At 51.8% G+C, this 19,681-nt stretch overlaps 5 protein-coding genes across 5 annotated transcripts; 4 read left to right on the forward strand and 1 right to left on the reverse strand.

The window, feature by feature from the left end:
• Positions 1–2,129: 2,129 nt before the first annotated feature.
• Positions 2,130–2,837, forward strand: N0V96_009070 (uncharacterized protein; the record flags this gene model as incomplete). The annotated part of the gene is made up of 1 exon (XM_065758532.1): positions 2,130–2,837. The coding sequence occupies one exon, from the start codon at positions 2,130–2,132 to the stop codon at positions 2,835–2,837; it is 708 nt and encodes a 235-aa protein (XP_065612925.1).
• A 181-nt stretch (positions 2,838–3,018) lies between these two features.
• Positions 3,019–4,238, forward strand: N0V96_009071 (uncharacterized protein; the record flags this gene model as incomplete). The annotated part of the gene is made up of 2 exons (XM_065758533.1): positions 3,019–3,323; positions 3,392–4,238. The coding sequence occupies 2 exons, from the start codon at positions 3,019–3,021 to the stop codon at positions 4,236–4,238; spliced, it is 1,152 nt and encodes a 383-aa protein (XP_065612926.1).
• A 2,164-nt stretch (positions 4,239–6,402) lies between these two features.
• On the reverse strand, positions 6,403–7,371 carry N0V96_009072 (uncharacterized protein; the record flags this gene model as incomplete). The annotated part of the gene is made up of 2 exons (XM_053189010.2): positions 6,403–7,272; positions 7,366–7,371. The coding sequence occupies 2 exons, from the start codon at positions 7,369–7,371 to the stop codon at positions 6,403–6,405; spliced, it is 876 nt and encodes a 291-aa protein (XP_053053776.2).
• A 3,341-nt stretch (positions 7,372–10,712) lies between these two features.
• Positions 10,713–11,810, forward strand: N0V96_009073 (uncharacterized protein; the record flags this gene model as incomplete). Its single annotated transcript, XM_053189011.2, has 1 exon — positions 10,713–11,810. One exon carries the CDS (start codon positions 10,713–10,715, stop codon positions 11,808–11,810), a length of 1,098 nt encoding a protein of 365 aa, XP_053053777.2.
• A 6,561-nt stretch (positions 11,811–18,371) lies between these two features.
• N0V96_009074 (uncharacterized protein) lies at positions 18,372–19,585 on the forward strand (the record flags this gene model as incomplete). Its single annotated transcript, XM_053189012.2, has 2 exons — positions 18,372–18,377; positions 18,551–19,585. 2 exons carry the CDS (start codon positions 18,372–18,374, stop codon positions 19,583–19,585), a joined length of 1,041 nt encoding a protein of 346 aa, XP_053053778.2.
• Positions 19,586–19,681: the final 96 nt, after the last annotated feature.

Consider the following 19,681-nt stretch of genomic DNA (forward strand, 5'->3'; position numbering starts at 1 on the left):
AGATGAACACCTTGTTTGATGCCGCTATCATGTTCGTCCATTGACCCCCAGTCTCTTACCATATAGAGACGAGGCGTAGTGCTGACTGCTCGCGCATCTGCTGAAGAAGCCGGATCGCATATCTTTCTGCGCCCTAGTCGATTTGCTCCTCGACGATCGTGATCGGCAGCGGGCTTATGGGGATGACTCCGTTCCTCCAGCCTGCAAAGTCGGAGTGACTGCTCAATTCGGCCCAACCTCGATTTCTTGCGTAAAGGTCAGAATCCAGTGTATTGGTAGAGGCTGCAACCTGTATGCAGTGAATCCAGCGCTAGCTGCTGAGCCTCGGTCGTGAAGATCACAAATGCAACGGTACAGTCCCTGTGGGCGTTTCAGATCCTCATGGAGATGCATCCCTAATTCTCTCAAAAATCCGACCAGGTCTTCCTGCACCACGATCTCGACGGCCTGGTCAGTCGGACTACTGCAGCCAAAGGGTCATTGGCATGAGTATGTAGTATCGAGCAAAAGTTCTCTCTGCCGGAGAAATTCTCCATCGGCTCGTGAGTCGTGACTAGTATAATGACACGACTGCGTCGAGACTCGAGAGGTAGCCAGCCAATTGCTGAGTGCTTTATCCAATTCAATGCCCGTGCGGTAGACTGGGATTCGTTCCATGACAACATTAAAAGGGCGTGCCGGGGAGAGTAGAACACAACACGATGTTTGCAACCGAAAGAGAAGTGTTCAGTGACTAGTCTTCACCCATTACCTGCCACCCGAATATCTGGACGTCGATCCCCTGCGCATCGTGAAAGGGTAGACTGGCGATATGCGATGTTAGAGACGCGTCCCCTGCCTGGCATCACGGCAACCACCCTTTGCGACCGTGGTGATACTGCACACCTAATGCTCGGGATGTGGCTCAATGCAGACTTCGACCTCGAGCCGTTGATTTCAAACTTGCTCTTGGTGATGCATCAATAATCATTGCCCGCCGTTGCTGATGTTAAAAGATGCCTCGACGCCTGGCGGCTCGCGGAGGCAGGGTGAAGAGAAGAGAGATGACAGGAGGGGTTACCATGCCGGCGCGGAGTTGGACCGTCTCGGTGTCATCTTCAGGGATGACCTTGACAGCTTTGGAGTAACCATGTCCCAAATAAGGTAGCAGGACATCTGACCGGATGCTCGCCAGAACCCGACCAGGTAGGAGAGGCCATCCGCATCTTCAGGCTTGCGACTCTGTCAACCACAAGACGTGGTGACCTTGGGCAACGTATGCAACGAAGCTCTCCGCGCTGCGTCGACGAGCAAGGTAACTTGTGACACTTTTCGGACAATCGGTTCATGTGGAAATGCCAAAGGTGGTGTCCAGCATCAAGGGAACATCTCTGACCCGCGCTTCCGTCGACATCGAGTCCCTACTGCGGTACGGAATGCAGGCTGCATCCTGCCTAACTGTTGCGGTTACATCGTGGACAGCATACTTCGAGGTCGCGCCGGTACCACTTCACAGGTCGCAGTGTAGTCGCATTCCTTGATGAATGAGAATATGCTGAGGCATCGAGATCGAGATGTTTCCAAGCGCGCGGGGAGGCATGAGAGCGCGCCGGTCCGCTCAATTGGTCCATCACAGCTTTGCTCTCTTCTTTCTCAACGCCTTCGAAGGCGGCAGAGCTGCTGATTTAGGTGCAGTGTCGCTCCTTTGCTCGTCTTTCGAAGTGACGGGTCTGCTTTCTGGCGACTCTTTGGCTAAGGGAAATCGACGAAGCGGAATCACTTGTTGCATGTGTATGCGGAAGAACATGGTGAACGGTGAGGTTAGCTGTTGGAGTGGTGAAAGAGAGGTTGATGCCTCAATTACACGCAGGAAAGAGTTGTGGCCTGAAGGCATTACAAGGTCACTGCCCGATTTGACGAGGTGTGTTATCGATACGAGATGATGTTATCGTTATCTCATTGTTTATCGATTAGATAAGATTGAACATCTCCTCGGGAAACCTCCGAGTTCACCGCGGGAAACGACCATTTACACGACAAATCCCTCGAGATAAGGATGAATAACGTCAATAGCCACGGCCAAGTCGGCGGATCATGTAGTTTACTTTGCCTCAATATCGTAAGAGAGAAAAAACGCAAACATCAGAAACATGGCGTCTGAGACTGACAGCAGCTCCTTGCCCTCGGAGCGCCCTTACCGCTCTCACCTTCGCCCGGCCTGCCTGGCCTGTCGGAAGCGCAAGTCCCGGTGTAACGTCGACAAGAATGGAGGAACATGCCTGACTTGCCGAGCTCACGGAACACAATGCGAGTTCCCACCGGCTCCCGGTGGAGCCTCGCCGCGGCCGAAGTCTGCTTGGAGAAACGCCCAAGCCAGCAGATCCAAGGACCTGGGCCACCGCCCGTCTCCGCCACCACAGCCTCCGGCTCAGACGTTCCCCTCGGAGCTCCAGTACGACGACCAGACGAATCAGCTCCCGTTGGCCGAGGCAGACCGGCGAGTGTCAAAGTCCTCAGAAGGCCATCCTCCCATATTCTCACCCCAGAACAAGCGGTACTCGGAACCCATTGGCGATGGCGGAGAAGATGAGGCACATATTGTGGGACCAGCAGACATTGAGGATACCCAAGTCTTGTCAACCTACCTGTCCAATGATTCGTCTGTTTTGAATCGGAGTAGGATATCGGTAACGAGCCCACGGCAAGAGCACGGAGGCGGCACAAGGAAACCCGTTGTCTTTACCACAGTGAGAAAGCAGCCTATCGGTCTTCCTGACGACCGGAACCCAGCATTCTTGAAGTGTCAGATGATTGAGAAACTTCTTGAGCCAATGCTATCCGGTGTTATCGATCTGTAAGTCGAGTTCAGCTTATTCAGCTTATACTGATGCGTATCATGGCCTGACTTGCGCTCCTAGCTTCTTTGAAAAGCCCAACCGTTGTTTCCCCTTGTTAGATAGACAGTCCTTTGAGAAACGGTTTACAGAGGATAGGAGACACATCTCGCCAGCCTTGTTGGCCTCGCTTTACGCGCATACAATGACCTACTGGGCACAGTCCCCCGAACTCGTCACCCAACACCGCCCCGACACTAGGTTCATTTGGAACCAGGCCAATGATGCCCTTTACTCGGAGATACATCTGTCACCAGGCATCTCGACTTTGCTAGCCATCCTTCTGAATATCTCCGGTCGGCCATTGACTTCGATCATCGGGAACGGCCTTCAGCTTGGCTCCGCTATCTCTCTAGCTCACTCGCTCGGCCTGAACCGAGACTCTTCCGATTGGGATATACCAGAAGCCGAGAAGCTCCTGCGAACAAAGATCTGGTGGGCCATCTTTGTGTATGATAAGTGGTATGTGCAAACTCAAACGGGTCAGACTAATGCTTCGGGGCTGATGCTTTACACAGGTCGAGTCTGGCGTACGGCACCCCGCCGCAGCTCAGGAGCGGCCAGCACGACGTTTCCATTCCCACAGTAGAGCAACTATGCGGTCCGGCACCAAATCCTGTCGACTACGAAGCAACGTCTGTATACTTGGCATTTGTCGCTCTGGCCCGCTTTCTCGACAGTTACCTAGAGCGCATCTACGATCTTGAGAAGACCTCTACCGCCGGCCCTTGGGATCTAGAAGTCTTGCTGACACAGTGGGAGGACTCACTCGATAATAACATACGGCGAAGAATTATCCGTGGAGGCGAGAGTCTTGACATACCAGGCTCAGCGAACCTACGTCTCGCGTATCTCTACATCAGACTTTTGCTCCGGAAGTGGGAACTAGACGCCGAGAAGGCAGCCAACGCCGACCACACATCCTCGATCCCCATGCGCTGCTATCTTGAAGTACGACGGGCCGCTGAGGAGATTGTGCTTCTGGTTCAAGAGCTCAAAGATCCCCAGCTTGGAGACTACTGGCTCCCACTTCTCACCTTCGCGTTCACGTCCACCACCAAGTTCCTCCTTCGCTGCGCTTTAGAGACCGAGAATACCGTCAGCGGACTGGCGCAAAGCATGTCGCTGAAGCTGGCACGCGACCTCATTAATTCACTGCAGGTTCATCGCCAAAAAGCCTGGGACGTTGGTGACTTATGCATTGCGCAGTACTCTGAGGTCATTGAGAAGCTTGCCACGTCCACATCCAGCGCAGAATTCTCCGAGCAGCCAGTAGATATGCCCGAGCTTCAAGAGTATGTGTCAACAAGTGTGCCTGATATAGATGAGCTCTTCCCTAGTCTATGGGACATGTTCGGCCAGTAATACATAAGGCGATCTTCAACGGCGGTTCTACGGCGCCGCCCCGTTCTAGGAATGCCGATTTCCGGGCGGAAATAATACGGACGGACTACTCCGACGGACTACTCCGTCTACAACTTCACATCATCGACACCTAATACTGGCAAGAGCCCCAACCCCATTTCACATTAACTTCATCACATCAACTCCAACGTAAGGAGCGGCGACTCAGTACTTTGAATGATGAAAGCCATTGGCAGGTCCTTGAGAGTTAAGTTTGCGTCAAGAATTGCGACTCATTTACCCCGCACCCTCGGCGTCCACTCTTGCGGGCTGTTTGCGGTCACCTCACGTAGGAACTCATCGATAAACTCATGTAGGATGAACTCAAAAAGGGTCGCTGTGCTCTACCAAGCCATAGATCCCCCTGTCGTCAATGGGGTGCGCAAGCCGATGAAGCCCGGCGGTCAGTCCTATCTCGTAGACACGTCTGCCCCAATTTCAACTAACAGGTCTCAGGATACCGCGACTCAGGAGCCGACATCGCCTTTAACCTCCAAGCCAGCAAGTCTGTCAGCGCGATCACTCCAATCTCGATGCCCTCGCCAGAGAAAGATACCGAGTGGTGCTTTCCGGATACCGAGGAGGGGATTCTAGACGCTGTCAAGAAAGGAGCGACTCATCTCTGGGCCAACACAATCCTTTTCGCATCTCACCCGATCCAGACTTCTGCATCCCTTGGAAGTGTCCAAGATACACTCAAAGTTGTCGGGCATGGGCCTGTTGTTGTTGAAAAGTACGATGACAAGGAATATGTGAATGATCTGCTCCGCAAAATCGGTGGCTTTACGATGCCTCGGTCCTGGACAATTCATTCCGACCCAGCAGTGGAAACAAAGATTGAGCAGCTCAGACTGCCGTTTCCGATCGTCGCAAAACCCATACGCGGACGGGGAAGCCACGGCGTTCGAGTCTGCCAAACACTCGAGGATCTCACCGCTCACACCAAAGTCCTTTTTCAAGAGTCGCCAAGCATCATGTTGGAAGAATACCTCTCTGGTGAAGAAGCCACCATCACCGTGATGCCGCCGAATGGTGAGAAAAAAGACTACTGGTCCTTGCCCATCGTCACACGCTTCAATCACCAAGATGGGATTGCGCCCTATAATGGAGTGGTAGCGGTCACTGCCAACTCGAGGGTGATAACAGCAAAGGAGGAGGGGGACCCTGCGTATGGACGGATCGCGAGGGAGTGTGAGGCAGCAGCGAGGGTATTGGGCGTCGCTGCCCCGATTCGCATCGATGTGCGACGTTTTTCTGAGACTTCTGGATCCGACTTTGCTCTATTCGATGCAAACATGAAGCCGGTAAGCTTGTCTTCTGCCATCATGGATGTCATTAGCAAGATTTCTAACAAAGCCATCAATGAAGAACATGACCGGCCCTGGACGACCTGGGCGAGATGATCAGGCGAGTCTGACGCTTTTGGCAGCTGAGGCACTGGGATGGGACTACCCGGAGCTGTTGAGGCAGGTACTGAACACTTCGTCAACTTTGAAGACTCTAAGAGATTTGAAGCCAAGAGAAAATTAAAGAAATAACGAGGTCTGCTGGAATGGGGCACATGACCGGCCAAATAGCTAGTTCGTGAAGCACCAAATCAAGAATGACGAAAGAGAATTTTAACGACTAGTCCATGGCATTCATCATTATCTGCAAAGACTACTAGGACCAAAGGAATCATCGTGACTTCCCTCAAGGACTCCATCACAATGGAGCTTCGAAGGCGGTGTGGGTGGGGAGGTGAACAAGATAACTCAGAGAGAAAGACATCACAGGTCACACAAAGTCACAAAGAGAAGGAGCAAGATGTTTGTTTGCAATGCCAGTGTATTCTTTATCACACCGGGTACGCAGCCTTTGCTGTTGATATTAACGAGCAGCCTGTAGCTGCCAACGACGAACGAAAACCTGATACTCGTCGTAGCTTAATAACAATGAAGAAAGAATGACCCATAGACCTGAATCCTCCTTGATGCCTGTTCCCAAACCCAGTCCAGCTTGAACCCCAAGTGTTCCCATGAATGAAAATGAATCCTCCACAAGTATGCCCAAAATCCACCGATCCAGGTTCCTTCCCAAACTTCTGAAGATGTTGAGATCACATGAGTGTAAAGGTTCATGAGACCTAGGCTGAGGCCGTAAAAAAGACAGTCTGAGTCTCAGTGATGACGGGCTCGACCGTGGAAGCACGAGTGACGATCGGGGCGCCGATCATGACAGTCTCAGTGGACGAGGTGGCAAGAGGAGTCGAGGTGGAAACGGCGGCAACCATCTCAGGATCCTCGCTCAATGTAGTGAGAAAGAAGCTGGGCTCAGAACGAGTAGGGGCAGCGAAGGGAGTGTAGTCGGGAGCGCTCGAGGGCTTCGCAGGGTCCTCGCTGAAGGTAGTGAGGAAGAAGGAGGGGGTAGTGGGGGTAGGACCGGAGAAGGGAGTGTAGATGAAGGTGGCAGTGCCAGTGGCATGAGGGTAATCATCCAGACCGGCGGTACAGATGTAGGGCTTGGAGCCATCAGTTCTGGTCGCGGTGACGCACCAGCTGGAGATGCGCTCGTGGATCTCCATGGAGAGAACGGAGGTGATGTGAGGAGCGGTGACAACGGGAGCGTTGACCTGCTCAAGAGTGGTCTTGGTGCCAATGTCCATGTTGATAGTGGTCTTCATGGGAGCACACATCTCCATGATTCCAGTGAGGCCAAGAGCGGGCTCGCTGATCGGGAAAGTGGTGCACTTGTTGACCGTAGTGGCAATCGGCTGCTTGTAGTCGGTCATGGTGGTAGTCTGGTGAACGACCGAGGCCTCGGAGCTGATGCTCATGATGGGCTGAGAGCCATTGAAGCCAACATTCTGGCGAATGTTATGCTTGAAGCCAGCAATTACAGCCTGAGCAGGAACCTGAGCACCGAGGACGTTGGCAGTAGCCTGGTTGTCCAGAACGGGCATACCGTTGACGGCAGCGCCAATGATGGCACCGACGGCAGTGATGGCAATGTAGGACTAGAAGGAGAAAGATTGTGAGCTTTCAGAGCAAACGATTTGTTTTTGAGGCTTGAGGCACTGAAAGAAGCAGAGAAATAATCACAAACGTACCTTCATCGTGACTGAGATGAGTGAAGAATTGGAATTCTTGGTTGGAGATGATTTGTTGGCTGGAAGTGATGGATTGCTTTGTTGTTTGCTTGTGATTGTGAGGGAGGGAGGGTTTTGTGAAGAAAGTGTGCGGTGTGTGTGTGTGTAAAAGAGAAGAAAGTGGGAGTGTGAGGGTGAGTGAGAAAGGATTGAGTGGAAGAGGTGGGCGGTCGAAAGGCAGTGTGGGTGGGCAGGGCAAGAGATTTTCCGTGGGTAGGGCTAGCTTTTGCGATCCTTTCTATTCAGGCAAGAAGAAGGAAGAAATAATGAGGCAGGAGCGATCTGAACGATGTGATTTGGTGGTGAGATCGAATACACATGGAGTGAGTGAGGAGGTGAGGTTATTCAGGGGCACACGTGACTGGGCGGAATATCGTGAGTGAGGCTGACAACCATCTATGAATGGCCTCACAAAGAACGCTAGCCTTGCTTTTCCTTTAGTCACTAATTCAACCGGCACTTCTAGTTGGTTTATCTCTCCAGATATCACGTGCCTTCTCGAATATGGCCATCTACGTGAAGCACTACCACCACCCCTCGCCCTTCACCAGCCACAATTCGATCTCTCGCTTATCTGGTATCTGTGGATCTTTCCTGACGCGTCTGAATTATTTACTCATGTTCGTTTAGAGGCAGGTGCCGTTGACTTGGTTGTGTCTGCCAGTTCGACAGAAGCCCAAATTGGACTTAGCAGAGCTGATTCCACAGGTCGATTAGATAGTGAGGCGAGGGCCACCGGAGCATCACAGAGTGCATGTATTCGTGCAGTCAATTGAAACAGGAAGTTCATTTAGCTTGTTCTCGTGGCCCTTCCGTCGTTTTTGAATCCATGTTCTCTGTGTAGACATATCTATAGTGATTGCAGATTGACCTCCTTCCAGTCTCGGAGGCCTTAAAGTAATTAAGGTAGGTAGTTGCTGGGCCACACGAATAATCATCTTAAACACCACAGCCATGGTTCACAGCCTCCGGAAGTATCTAAACTCCCATCATGTATCCTTTGTTCCTCATTGAGGCATAGAGATAAGATTATCCGTATGTCCCAAAATTGTTCCGAGCCCGTGGCCTTCGGCCCGAGATCGATGTCGTCAAAAGCTCCACAGTGCGGAAAGCCTAGGATACCCTTGAATACAACAGCGTAATTCATAGCCAACTTTGTTCCTTCTCTCAGATGAGAAGTAGCAGGCTCGACGAGAACCAGACTACTCCTGCTCATGTTTGATGTTCATGCATTCAGCCCCATCGACAATCTTCTAGGGTGGTCAGGTTGCCGCATAACGGATCTAGTTTTCATTATCCTTCTATTCGGCGTTGATGATATGTTAGTCTCAAAGACTCCTATGTGCCCCCCACTGCTGTTGACGATGCTTGAAGTCGGATTAGCCAATGGCTCACGAAGCTGGCTTAACGTGGCGAGGTTAGAATGGCTCAAACCCGGAAAGCCGGCTCAGATGTTCTGACAGAGTCGATCCAATCGTCAAGGTACATTCCTGCCGAAGATCATCTTGGCATGCATCAAGCTATTGCCGAGACGGGTAGGCCCAAGACAACCGATTGCCGACTGAATCTTGACTGACAGAGCCGCACCTCACGATCAGGAGTTTTCTCCGCTGTAGGCCAAGAAGTTGTAATGTGCCTGGACCAAATCGGCTTCAGACTTTTCGACGTTTCGTTTACCGCTGACATTTGTATCGTGAACAAGTCTGCTTGCCCGTATCTTATTGTTCAGCCCTCGGCCGACTAAAAATTTTGTCCTCGGCCATCAAGTCCTCACGCAAATCGCCGCTGCGACTCGGAGATCGAGTCAACGACTCGGTTGGGCAAAATTGGCACGCCAAGCCAAGCACAGGCCGGCGAAACGGTCCACCATCGCCAGCAGAGTCATGTAACGCTCTCCCTCCGGCAGTCTTCTCTCGGCCCTTTTTCGTCCCAAAAAAGACCTCATACACTTGAAGAATCTCACCAAACAAGCTCATACTTCGAACAACCCAACTGTCTACGGCCAATACCTACCACTTTCCCGGGCCCGCACGCGCCCAATCTCTCGCTGTCTTGCATCCCATGTGGATGACCATTAACAACTGTACGGATAGTTGCGATGGCGTGGCCTAGCCCAAATCTGTCGTGTGTCAAGTTGAACAGAGTTTTTCTCTAGTCAGGGGGACTTGGGATGAACGAAACAAAATATTTTGCAGCCAAGACTATGCGCCACACCACCAGCAATTAGCCCATTCTCCGTAATACTCACCTCGTCCACTTCTAGAAAACCACCATGCAGCCCAATGCCGTGCGATGCCGTACGCGCGAGGGGTGGCTGTCAATAAGCTTGTTTGTGGGGTTTAGAGTTACATGATCTCCGCAATCATTCAAAGATCGGCCCTACCAGCCCCTAAAGACGATCGTCGTTCCTGTCTTAGTCTCTTTTGGCGTTCTTTGGCGTCTCCGCATCATCATCAACCTCTGACTCTTGTGCGCTCTATTCTAGGAGCACCGGAGTTAAAGAACGCCAAAAGGGTTCTCGAACAAAAAGTAGCGCAACCCAGAGCCCTGGTTGAAGGTCTCCAGACTCCATAGCCAAGAAGCAGAAGGGAAAACTCCCGGTAATTGTCCGCAGTGCATACACAGTCGTAGTGCTGCATCGTGAACCAGAGCAACGACTCGCGGAGATCCACCGAGGCCACGACGTCCGAAGCCGGACTTCATCCCGTTGGTGTTTTGGGCTTGCAAGTCAGGGATAGTAGCCAGGGATGCGCCCATCTCTGCGGGGGAATGGTCCCATAGTGCCAAGCCAAAGAGCAGACATTTTTGGCTTCATCAAATTTCACTACCCTCCTCACATTTCTCTACTGCCCAGTACCCACGACTCGTTCGGCTCTACTATGATCTCCGCTGCCCGCATAGTCCGCAGTCCGTTACCAAGATCAGCTACCATCCGCCCGGTGTCAGCCCAACTACCGGCCGACGCTAGTCAACACCAGTAACGGTTACACGGGCAGCTCTGACGAGAAACCATGGCCCCTTACCAACGTGTGATTCAAAACGTCATAGCTTCATGGTCCCTGTTGCAGTAGAGTGGGATATTATGAACTAATAGACGCCAAGCCTAATGGCTTGTCGCGGACGAACCGACGCAAAATGGGTACAGAATAGCAGCGCCATAAAGAAGCTTCTCGTCTCGCTGCCGCCGCCGGAGCTTCCTCTACCGTTGCGACTTCCCTCACTCCCTTGGCTGTATAAGTATAAGCGGCGGCAACTCCTCCTACCTTCCATCAAGCCAAATTGAAGTCCTCTGGATCTAAGCCGCAAGCATGTCTCTCATCAACGTCGACCTCCACGCCCTGGCGACAGGAGGCGCGGGCTACCTCGCCTCCATCAACGCCGGCGCCACCCTACCCACGCCGGCGATCTCCCTCCTGGCATACCAGCCCGCCTTCGCAGACGTCCTCGGCCCCAACGCCACGGCCCGCAAAATTGTAGAAGTAGACTGGCAGGCATTTCACGAGGGCGGTATCTACAACAAGAAGGACAACTCCCTCTACATCTCATCAAATTACAATCCCACAGACAATATCAACATCACCGTCCTCAACCTGAACGACTTCTCCATCAGAAGCACACAGTTCGACGGCCTCACCGAGGCCAACGGCGGAAGCTCCTACTACCCGCCCGGCGCGGACCAATCCGCCACGCCGCCCATGCAGGTCTGGTGCGACCAGGGCGACCTGACGAGAAACTCCCAGCTCCTCGCCGTCGACCCCAACACCAACAAGTCGCAGCCTCTCATCGTCGGCTTCAACGGCCGCAACTTCACCTCGCTCAACGATGTCCGTCAGCACCCGGTAACAGGAGACCTCTGGTTCACCGACCCCCAGTACGGCTTCTTCCAGAAGTTCAGGCCTGAGTCCGTCCTCCCCACGCATATTTACCGTTTCGAGCCCTCCACGGGCACAGTCCAAGTCGTGGCGGACGGCTTCCAGCAGCCCAACGGCGTCGAGTTCTCACCGGACGGAAAGACGCTGTACGTTTCTGACACCGGCGCCATCACTACCGCCCCCAACCTGTCTGGCCCAGCCACCATCTACGCCTTTGACATTGTCGACAATAAAAAGCTCGCCAACAAGCGCGTGTTTGCGTATGCGGACAATGGCTTCCCTGATGGTGTCCACGCTGATACCGATGGCAACGTCTGGGGCGGCTGCGGCGACGGAATCCACGTCTGGAACCCTGAGGGCGTCTTGCTTGGAAAGATTCACTTGGGCGAGACGTCGAACAACTTTGCATTCGCTCCGGGCAAGGTCTTTGTTTTCTCCAACCAGCGGTTGTGGGTTGTTGAGAACCTCAAGGCGCTTGGGAGAGAGGTTTGCAAAGATTTCGGAGCGGATTCGGATCCCAGATGCGCCAAATAGAGCGTCGGGGAAGCTATAGAGCTGTGTTTTAAAAAGTTTTGATACCACCTTCCCAATTTAACTTCAATTTGACCTCTGAGCAAACTTTTTCATTTGACAGGTGATGAACAAATGGCAAGAAGCTGACTTCCACAAGCTGCCCCCAGAATGGTGTTAGGAAAGAACATGGACATGAAGATACAGACACCTTCCGAGACTCACTGTCTCGTCACCATTATTGGAGTTCGATTCTATGTTTGGGATGAAGATATTGTTTTCAAAGCGCATTGTCTTGAACCTGCTTTTCCAAAGTGCTATTCCAAAAGTCCGAAGCTGCAGTGTCAAGTAGCTAACCACCCTGCATCAATTCAAGCAACGTTCCCCATACCATTCCATCCATACCACAAGTCCAATTCCAAAATTCCAAGTCTCATTGAGAGTTCATAAAGTTTTCCGATGAAGGAGGATTGTTGGTATCCCTATCACAGGGTAGTTGGTGCGAACTGTCCGGTTCTGTGGGTGACGAAGAGTCAATTGCTGTCTATTGATTGACTCTGCGTAACGATGCAAAAGGTAGATTTTAACCGTAGGTTGGACGGGCAATTGACGTCTAATCGAGGGTCAAGTTGGCCCCATGCGCTGCCCCTGACTTGCAGTCGAATTGGACTTCCAATCCGACAAATTCTTGATTGCTGGGAAAGGGCGGTGGAATGAGAACAGAGGTGTTTGTGTGTAAGCATGAGTACAGAAGCTCTGGCCCCAATTGACTGTTCGATGGGGTTTTCGATCAACGAGAATACGACCTCGTTCTTGTCGTGGCCCGGTGGCAAAAGCCTTCCTCTCACGTCTGTCTGTCGTCAAAACGCCATCCGATGTGGGCTGGGTCCGGAATGAGATTCTCGTGGTGATTCTGGCCACCGAGAGGAGCAAACCTGAGTCCAGAAGCTTCAAAACCCATTGGCTGTCCGTCGCTAGAACGAGACTCAATGACGGGAGATGACCTCAGGATAAAATCTCCCTGGTGATCTTAACCATGGAGGGGATCAATGATTGCTTCGAGGGAACGGAGGAATGAGAGCGGAATGGATCAAGCTTCCGAGACAAGAAGGTGGAAGGTAAAGTAGGGGAGCTGTGAGTAACTAACCTTCTTACCTCGGAAACTCCATTTCCTCCGCCAAAGCCTGGGGGAGATTCGCCGCCAGAATCATGAAATTAAGCCCACAGGCCCCGAGTGTAAGACAAGGCCGTGACGCTCGGCGTGTAGAATGGGGCAATAGTTGCCCCTCGAGTCTCTCACTCGAGAGGTTAGGAGGCAAGAGGGAGAAATGCTCTTAGGCCAAGCCTGGCCCAGAGTTAGAAATGGGCTGATGGTCTCAGCCGTGGCTGGCGGGGCCAACTTCTTCGAGCAGAGCTTTCCGAGTAGTATCAGAATAAAGGGTTCCGAGTGATTGGAATTCCCGACACCAACAGCCCACATACGAAGATGCGGTTGGTGCGGGTGTCATGCCTGTGATCACTAAAAACAGGACAAGGCTAAGCCATTGTTCTTCGATTGGTCTTTCGAACAGATGTTTGTAGCCATTTTGTGTTCAAACAACAAAAACAACAACAACAACAGTTGGAGAGGCAGAGGCCGAGTGACATCCAAGAGGATGTCTTTGAAGGCAGTTGTGTTTGAGGCTGGGCAGACCGACGCAAACTTGCGCTTGGAAAATGTAAATGGTGATCTAATCGGCTTTCCGAGTTCCAAATCGTCCCCTCTGGATCACCAATCCCTAGTTCTTCAAGCCGGGGCGCTCATGCTTTGAACTATTTTCTGCTCCAAGGAGAAGTGGACTTGTGGAGGCACTTTCTCTCCTTGGAGCAGAAACCAAAATGTCATGGCAGACATTACGACGAGCTCAAGTTGTTGAAACCCTGTATTCCTTCGAATCCGGGGGCCCCTCCCAGCGTCCCCACGCAATATGGATAGAGTATAGAGGATACTACTCAGTAAATATTTCGAGCATGGGCAGTCGGATTGGGAGGGCATGGCGCGCGGCGGCAGCAATGGAGCTTCTTTCGATGATATTGCACTCGCTGCCTCTAGGACCTGAGTGAGGGTAGTCCACGACTGAGACTCCGAGGTGGTCATGGAACAGTCCCAGGCATTCGAAAAAATACCCTCGAATTCTCAGTCGTGTAAGACCTCACCCAAATCCTTTAGACAGATGGTTGAAATGGAAGAGGAAGTCTTCCTATAACCAAGTTAGCGATGCACACTCACGAGCGGTATTGAGTGAAGACGGACTAGTCTGGGATCCTGGAGCAGAAAACGAATTGTTTGAAAGGTCTTCTTTGCGGAGATCTGAACATCCTTCTCCCCCGCCACCCACAAGTGCAAGCGAGCTGGTTTGGGTAGTGGGTAGGTGGAGGAGGAGGTTGGGTATTCGAGCTTCTTGGTCCTCGAAACATGGAATGAACTCAAAGTTACGGGCGATGGAGTGGGTGAGTGAGAGCCACCCTAGGGTGATGACCGGCTGAGAGACGCAGGCCATGGCCTGTAGCTTTGAGTCGAGTACCATTCAGTAGTCTAGAGGAAGACTTTTGACTGTCGAGGAGAGTATTATTCGAACAATATTCTTTGTGCGGTTGGAGCGCACAAAGGAGAGTCCCGTCGCGTGGGAGCTGCTCCGTTTGCTTGGAAAGCTTCGAGATGGGACTCTGTAGGGCTGGTTAGATATGGGTATTACCTCGCCTTCAATGGGCAAAACATGTGTAACAAAGTAGACTTGGGAGAGTGAACCTACTGGAACTGAGACCCCCAATTCTGGCAGCGCCAGTGGTGAAAGTGAAACGCAAACCATTGATTGTATCCGCTGGTCGTATCTCGTTGATCGTTCCCAGACCATTGTGATCGCTATTGTAAGAATTGGAACCGTCCAGTGGAATAGAGCAGTCGGGACTAGTGGCCCTCGTCAATCTTTGCGTAGTCTGCTCCAACTGCTGGAGGCCACAGGGCACTCCAGTTGTGCAAGCTTTCTGCTTTCACGACGTTAGCAAAGCTTACAGTTGAGGGCAATGTGCGGAAGACGGCTCAGCTAACCTTTCGAACAGTTCTCTTTGAGAGAAAAATAACAGGCCGTGCCTCTGTGTCAAGGGGGGTGCAGTCGTCATGAAAGAGGCAGTCCAAAGACCCTCAGAAAGAGGATGGCATCCATGGTGGATAATTCCAGTCGAAGCTGGTGCATAGCGTGGGAAAATTGCAATTGAAGCTGTGCAGAGAAGAAAGGAGAAGAATTTGAATTTGTGGGAGGTTTGTATGAGGAAAGGAGTGATTATCAGGAAAGAAAAATGTTCACTACACAGAATGTGGGAAAACGGTGAATGGCCAGGAATATCCACGTTACGTGCTGAGGGTTTGTTTTGATATTCTTGGCATGGAAGGAGGAAGGGGCAGAAGGAAAGGTGAAGGAAGGTGCAATGGGTCGTTTCAAGGCTGGCTGTTTCCCTCTGAAATGTGAAGGTAGCACAATCCCATCAATGTACCTACCTTACCTGAGTTCAGAGTGAACCGTAAACAACGTGAGACTACACGGCTGTGGGGGCCGAATTCTACGGTTCCAAATGCTTTCACTTCCATAGTCGAGCCAACCCAAGAGGGTACCCAGCTTGAATTGTAGACGAGTTTGATACGTAGCCTGCCTGATGTTGTCTGTCCCTTATGAGTAAATACGTTGGTTCTAATCCCCCTCTATCAGAAGGCAGTAAGTCCTCGCAAGAACAGGTATCTTTCTCAAAGTTCTCATAGTACGTGTGATGCCACTCAACAGCTCCCTCTCGACCTTCTAGAGTACAGTTCATGATTCGAAATACCTGCATTGTCATACGAGGGCCAGCTCCGGACAATTCAAGTTGATCATACACCGTTTGCACAAAAGCGTGGTGTCGAGCCTCAATGCTGTCATCCTCCAAACGCTTGAACGTACTCGTCCGACAGCCTGATTTGGGGATGTCCCGTGGAGAAAAGAGCACAGGTGTTAAATAATTCGTTGTAGGCGTTTTCCGGATGTGGCAGAAACGCCATCAAAGATGACGGTAGTGTCAAACTGTCACGGTTGGCACATATGGTTTATCGGTAGTAGAAGGTGTTTTGATTATTGACGAAATTCGAGACTACATGTGAGGAGAACATGAACACGGCTTCGAGACACGACGGGGCCGATGTCGGTGTCAGAGTTCTCCACCGCCGACGACATGTCGTGCCGTGGCCGGGGCGGAAGTAATCCACCGGAATATGGCTATGGCAAAGGTTGGGCGAGATAGTACATAGAGGTGTTTCGAACAACTACTCTTGGCAGTATGCAATGTGTCTACGCGATGTAGAGAGGCTTGCGGCTTTGGCGAGACATCTTCATTGGCCCAAGGCTGTTACCTCTTCTCCATAATGCTGGAACTCACCAGATTCTAGCCGGGAATTATGAACAAAATGTAGTACACCCTGAAAGTGCAACCAAGACGGGCCTATCTAAACGACTGCTTTGCAACGCGTGAACTATTTTCCGTCTACTTTCAAAAAACATGCAGTCACAGCGCGGAGAGTGGGACTACAAGACCACGGGAAAGAAGTACCACTTTTGGTTCATGAGGTAAAGCATACCGACTCCTTGACGCGGTACACAAACCTAGTCCTAAGCCCCAACCAAGATGAACACCTAAAGGTCTCGCATTTCAAATCAAAATCTCCAGTCATCCTCGGAACGAACGGTACATAATGTCCTGCACCTCAATCACAATCATCGTCTCGCCTATCACGTCGGCATCCTCAACCACCGCGTCGGCACCGGGCCCCACCGCATCCTCTCTCACGGCCTGGCCGACAAACTCGAATCCCTGACCCCCATTCACTTCGTCAACATTGGCCCTTTGGATGATTTCGAGGGCGAAATTGGTCGCACATTTGAACTCCTCCGTCGCACCTCAGCCGCTGTCTCGCACGCCGTCGCCGCAAACTCCTTCCCGCTCGTACTCTCGGGGAACTGCTACGCCAGCACCGCCGTGGCAGCCGGTCTAAGCGCTTCCGTCCCGGACTTGAATGTCCTGTGGATAGACACGCACGATGACCTGGACACGCCTTCCATGAACGAGAATGGGTACGTTGATGCGATGGCGCTGTCTATGGCGGCTGGGATGAGCTGCCATAACTTAGTGGGATCCGTGCCGGGGCATGAACCGTTGAGTCTTGATAAGGTGACGTATTGCGGGTCGAGAGATGCGTATGAACTGCAGAGGAAGACAGTGACGGAGGCTGGGATGGATGTCATTGGGGTGAGGCGAACAGCAAAGTCGACTTCGCCAAGGAGCTGGGGGTTCTATTGGATCGGAGGAGGTTTGAGAAGACGCACGTTCATCTTGACCTCGATATTCTGGATGAATCTCTGGGGAGAGTGAATGAGTTTCCTTCTCCTGGCGGGTTGGATGAGCAAGATTTGATGAGGTGCTTGGAGACGATTCCGAGGAAGACGAGCCTGACGTCTATGTTTGTATGTTCTTTTAATGCCGAGTTGGAGGGAGGCGATGCGGTGGCTAGACTCGCGGTCAAGGGCATTGTGCGCTTTGTTGATGGGCTTGTTCAGACTGATGCCCTGCAAGTAGCTCCAAGAGAGGTCTTTGTCCTCAGTTGGTCAACTGGGTATTACTGAGAGTATCAAGGCTATTCCTTTAGCTTATCAGGGTCAAGGAACTTCAAGACCTCAGAGATTCGAATGAGTACCTTGTGGCAAAGATGTTGATAGTAGTACTGATATTGAATCTACTAAGCATTGGGGGTGGAACGTAAAGTACTAGTCAGGTAGTCCACGTCAATTTGTCAAATATCAATGATAGCGACTCGAAGCGTTTCCATCGAAGCAGAAAACGATCTGAATAGCGCCAAAGATGCCATCAGCCTGGACAGTTGGTAATGTGCATCGTGCTCCTTCACTGCGTCCTGAGCGATATTAGGTTCAGTCAACGTCAACGCGAAAAGCATATAAGTTCGCTACTCATCGTCCCGAGTTTTGAAATTTCTAGAAGCCGCGTCTGGTGAGACTTCCAAACTGCAGAATGCACCCACAGAAGGGGAAAAATTCTTCTGACAGATTACAGCTACAATCATGTTTGAACTTGGTCCAGAGCAGAAAGCAGTTCGTGGACTTTAGAATTATGGCCATGCTACACCAAGAATCTGATATCGATGAGGTTTCCACTCACATCCTTTACCCCTCTACAAGCTGTTGAGAGTTCCTGTGACGTTGCGGAGAGCCAGAGTTGAAAATGATAGAAGCCCAGACTCGAATACAAAACTACGAAATCGTGATATGATTACTTTATTCTGAAAGGTTCTCAGGTCTCTCCGGGGCTTGGACCATGATAGACTTCCGAGGTCGCCGACCACCTCCAAAACACCCCGGCAAGTAACCTTGAATCCTAATCTCTCAGCACAAAGGGCTCACCCACAAGCTGTCAGAGTTTTGTTTTTTTACTCTAATATCCCACTGACCAACAGAGTCTCTGATCACTGCATCGGACCTCATGTATGGATCGCCGTGCGTATCCGAGAGCATGCAGGTAGCTTCGCTTGCTGACCTCGTGGGGGTCTGACAGGCTGCAGCTACTAGCGCCGTGAACCGCCCATCAAAAATAGACTGGCCCGTTGTGGGATACCTCAGTGAGAACTCTCACAGTCTCAATGCCCACCGAGGGAGGCGTGAATGCTTCCTATCGCATCAGACTGCCGGTAGGCCATGCCTCGCGACACTGTCATAACGCGGCGCGAGGACAGTCTCGACGAGCCGATATATGCGCAATACAGATTCTCACAAACAGTACCCTCGGGACAAGGCATCGCGTCGCACATCAGACTCCTGAGTATAAGGGAAGACATTCTTGCGACAGTACACGGCGAACGCGATATACTCATTTGGAATGTCAAGCTCAACCTGCCTCCTCAGCGCATCGAAATTGGAATCGACCTCGACCACATTACGGGCATTGCCATCTCCCCGGCGAGCGGCAATGTTCTCGCGCTGACCTTTCGATTGGGGTCCAAATGCGAGGTATGGAGGTTCAACTGGGCAGACAAAGCCCCCGAGGCAATGTTCACGACGGGATTGGAGTTCCACTCACCGCAGTTTTCGCCCGATGGTCGTTTACTTGCATGGATATCGGCCGGCTGCGTGGACGTTTGGGAAACAATCATCAACACGCACGTCCAGACAATCAGCGAAAGCAAGAAAGTAACCAGCGGACGGCCGGTTTTTAGGTTCGCATTTTCGACGGATTCAAGTCAGATCGCAACAGTAGATCGGTCGGGGAGGCTGGTAAGCTGGGACGTCGCAACATGGTCGTACATTGGCGAATCAAAAGCTCAGCCGGCGATGGACGACAGCGGGTGGGAACCAGTGCAGCTCGTCACGGATACGAGGCGTGTTATGATGGTCTCTCGAGGTGTAGACGGCGAAGTTTCGCAAAGGTGGAGGCTGACAACATGGTGGCCGAGTACCGGTAACAGGACGGAACTCGAGATGGACGGATGTGTGTATGGATGTGTTCCTGGCAATTGCGCATTCGTGGCGACGGTGCAATCAGACGGGGGAAAGCTGCGAATTCGTGACGCGAACAACGGCATGTGCTTCGACCAGTCGACCCAAGGCATAGCGAAACGCGGCAAGACACCCTCGGTGGTGATGGGCGGTATGGTGATGAGTGGAAAGACTATGGTGACACAGATTGCTAACGGAAGGACGACGATATGGCAGTTGGTGGCCACGGAATAGGGCTCAACGCATGACTACGCGGGCACGACTCAGAATCAGGTAGGGCACGATGTCTTGGCTGTGGATGAAGGGTCTGCACTAAGATATGCACCAAGC

This window comes from Colletotrichum fioriniae (assembly GCF_027942845.1).
Source record: "Colletotrichum fioriniae strain IMI 355084 chromosome Unknown scaffold_11, whole genome shotgun sequence".
NCBI classification, from domain to species: Eukaryota; Fungi; Ascomycota; class Sordariomycetes; order Glomerellales; family Glomerellaceae; genus Colletotrichum; species Colletotrichum fioriniae.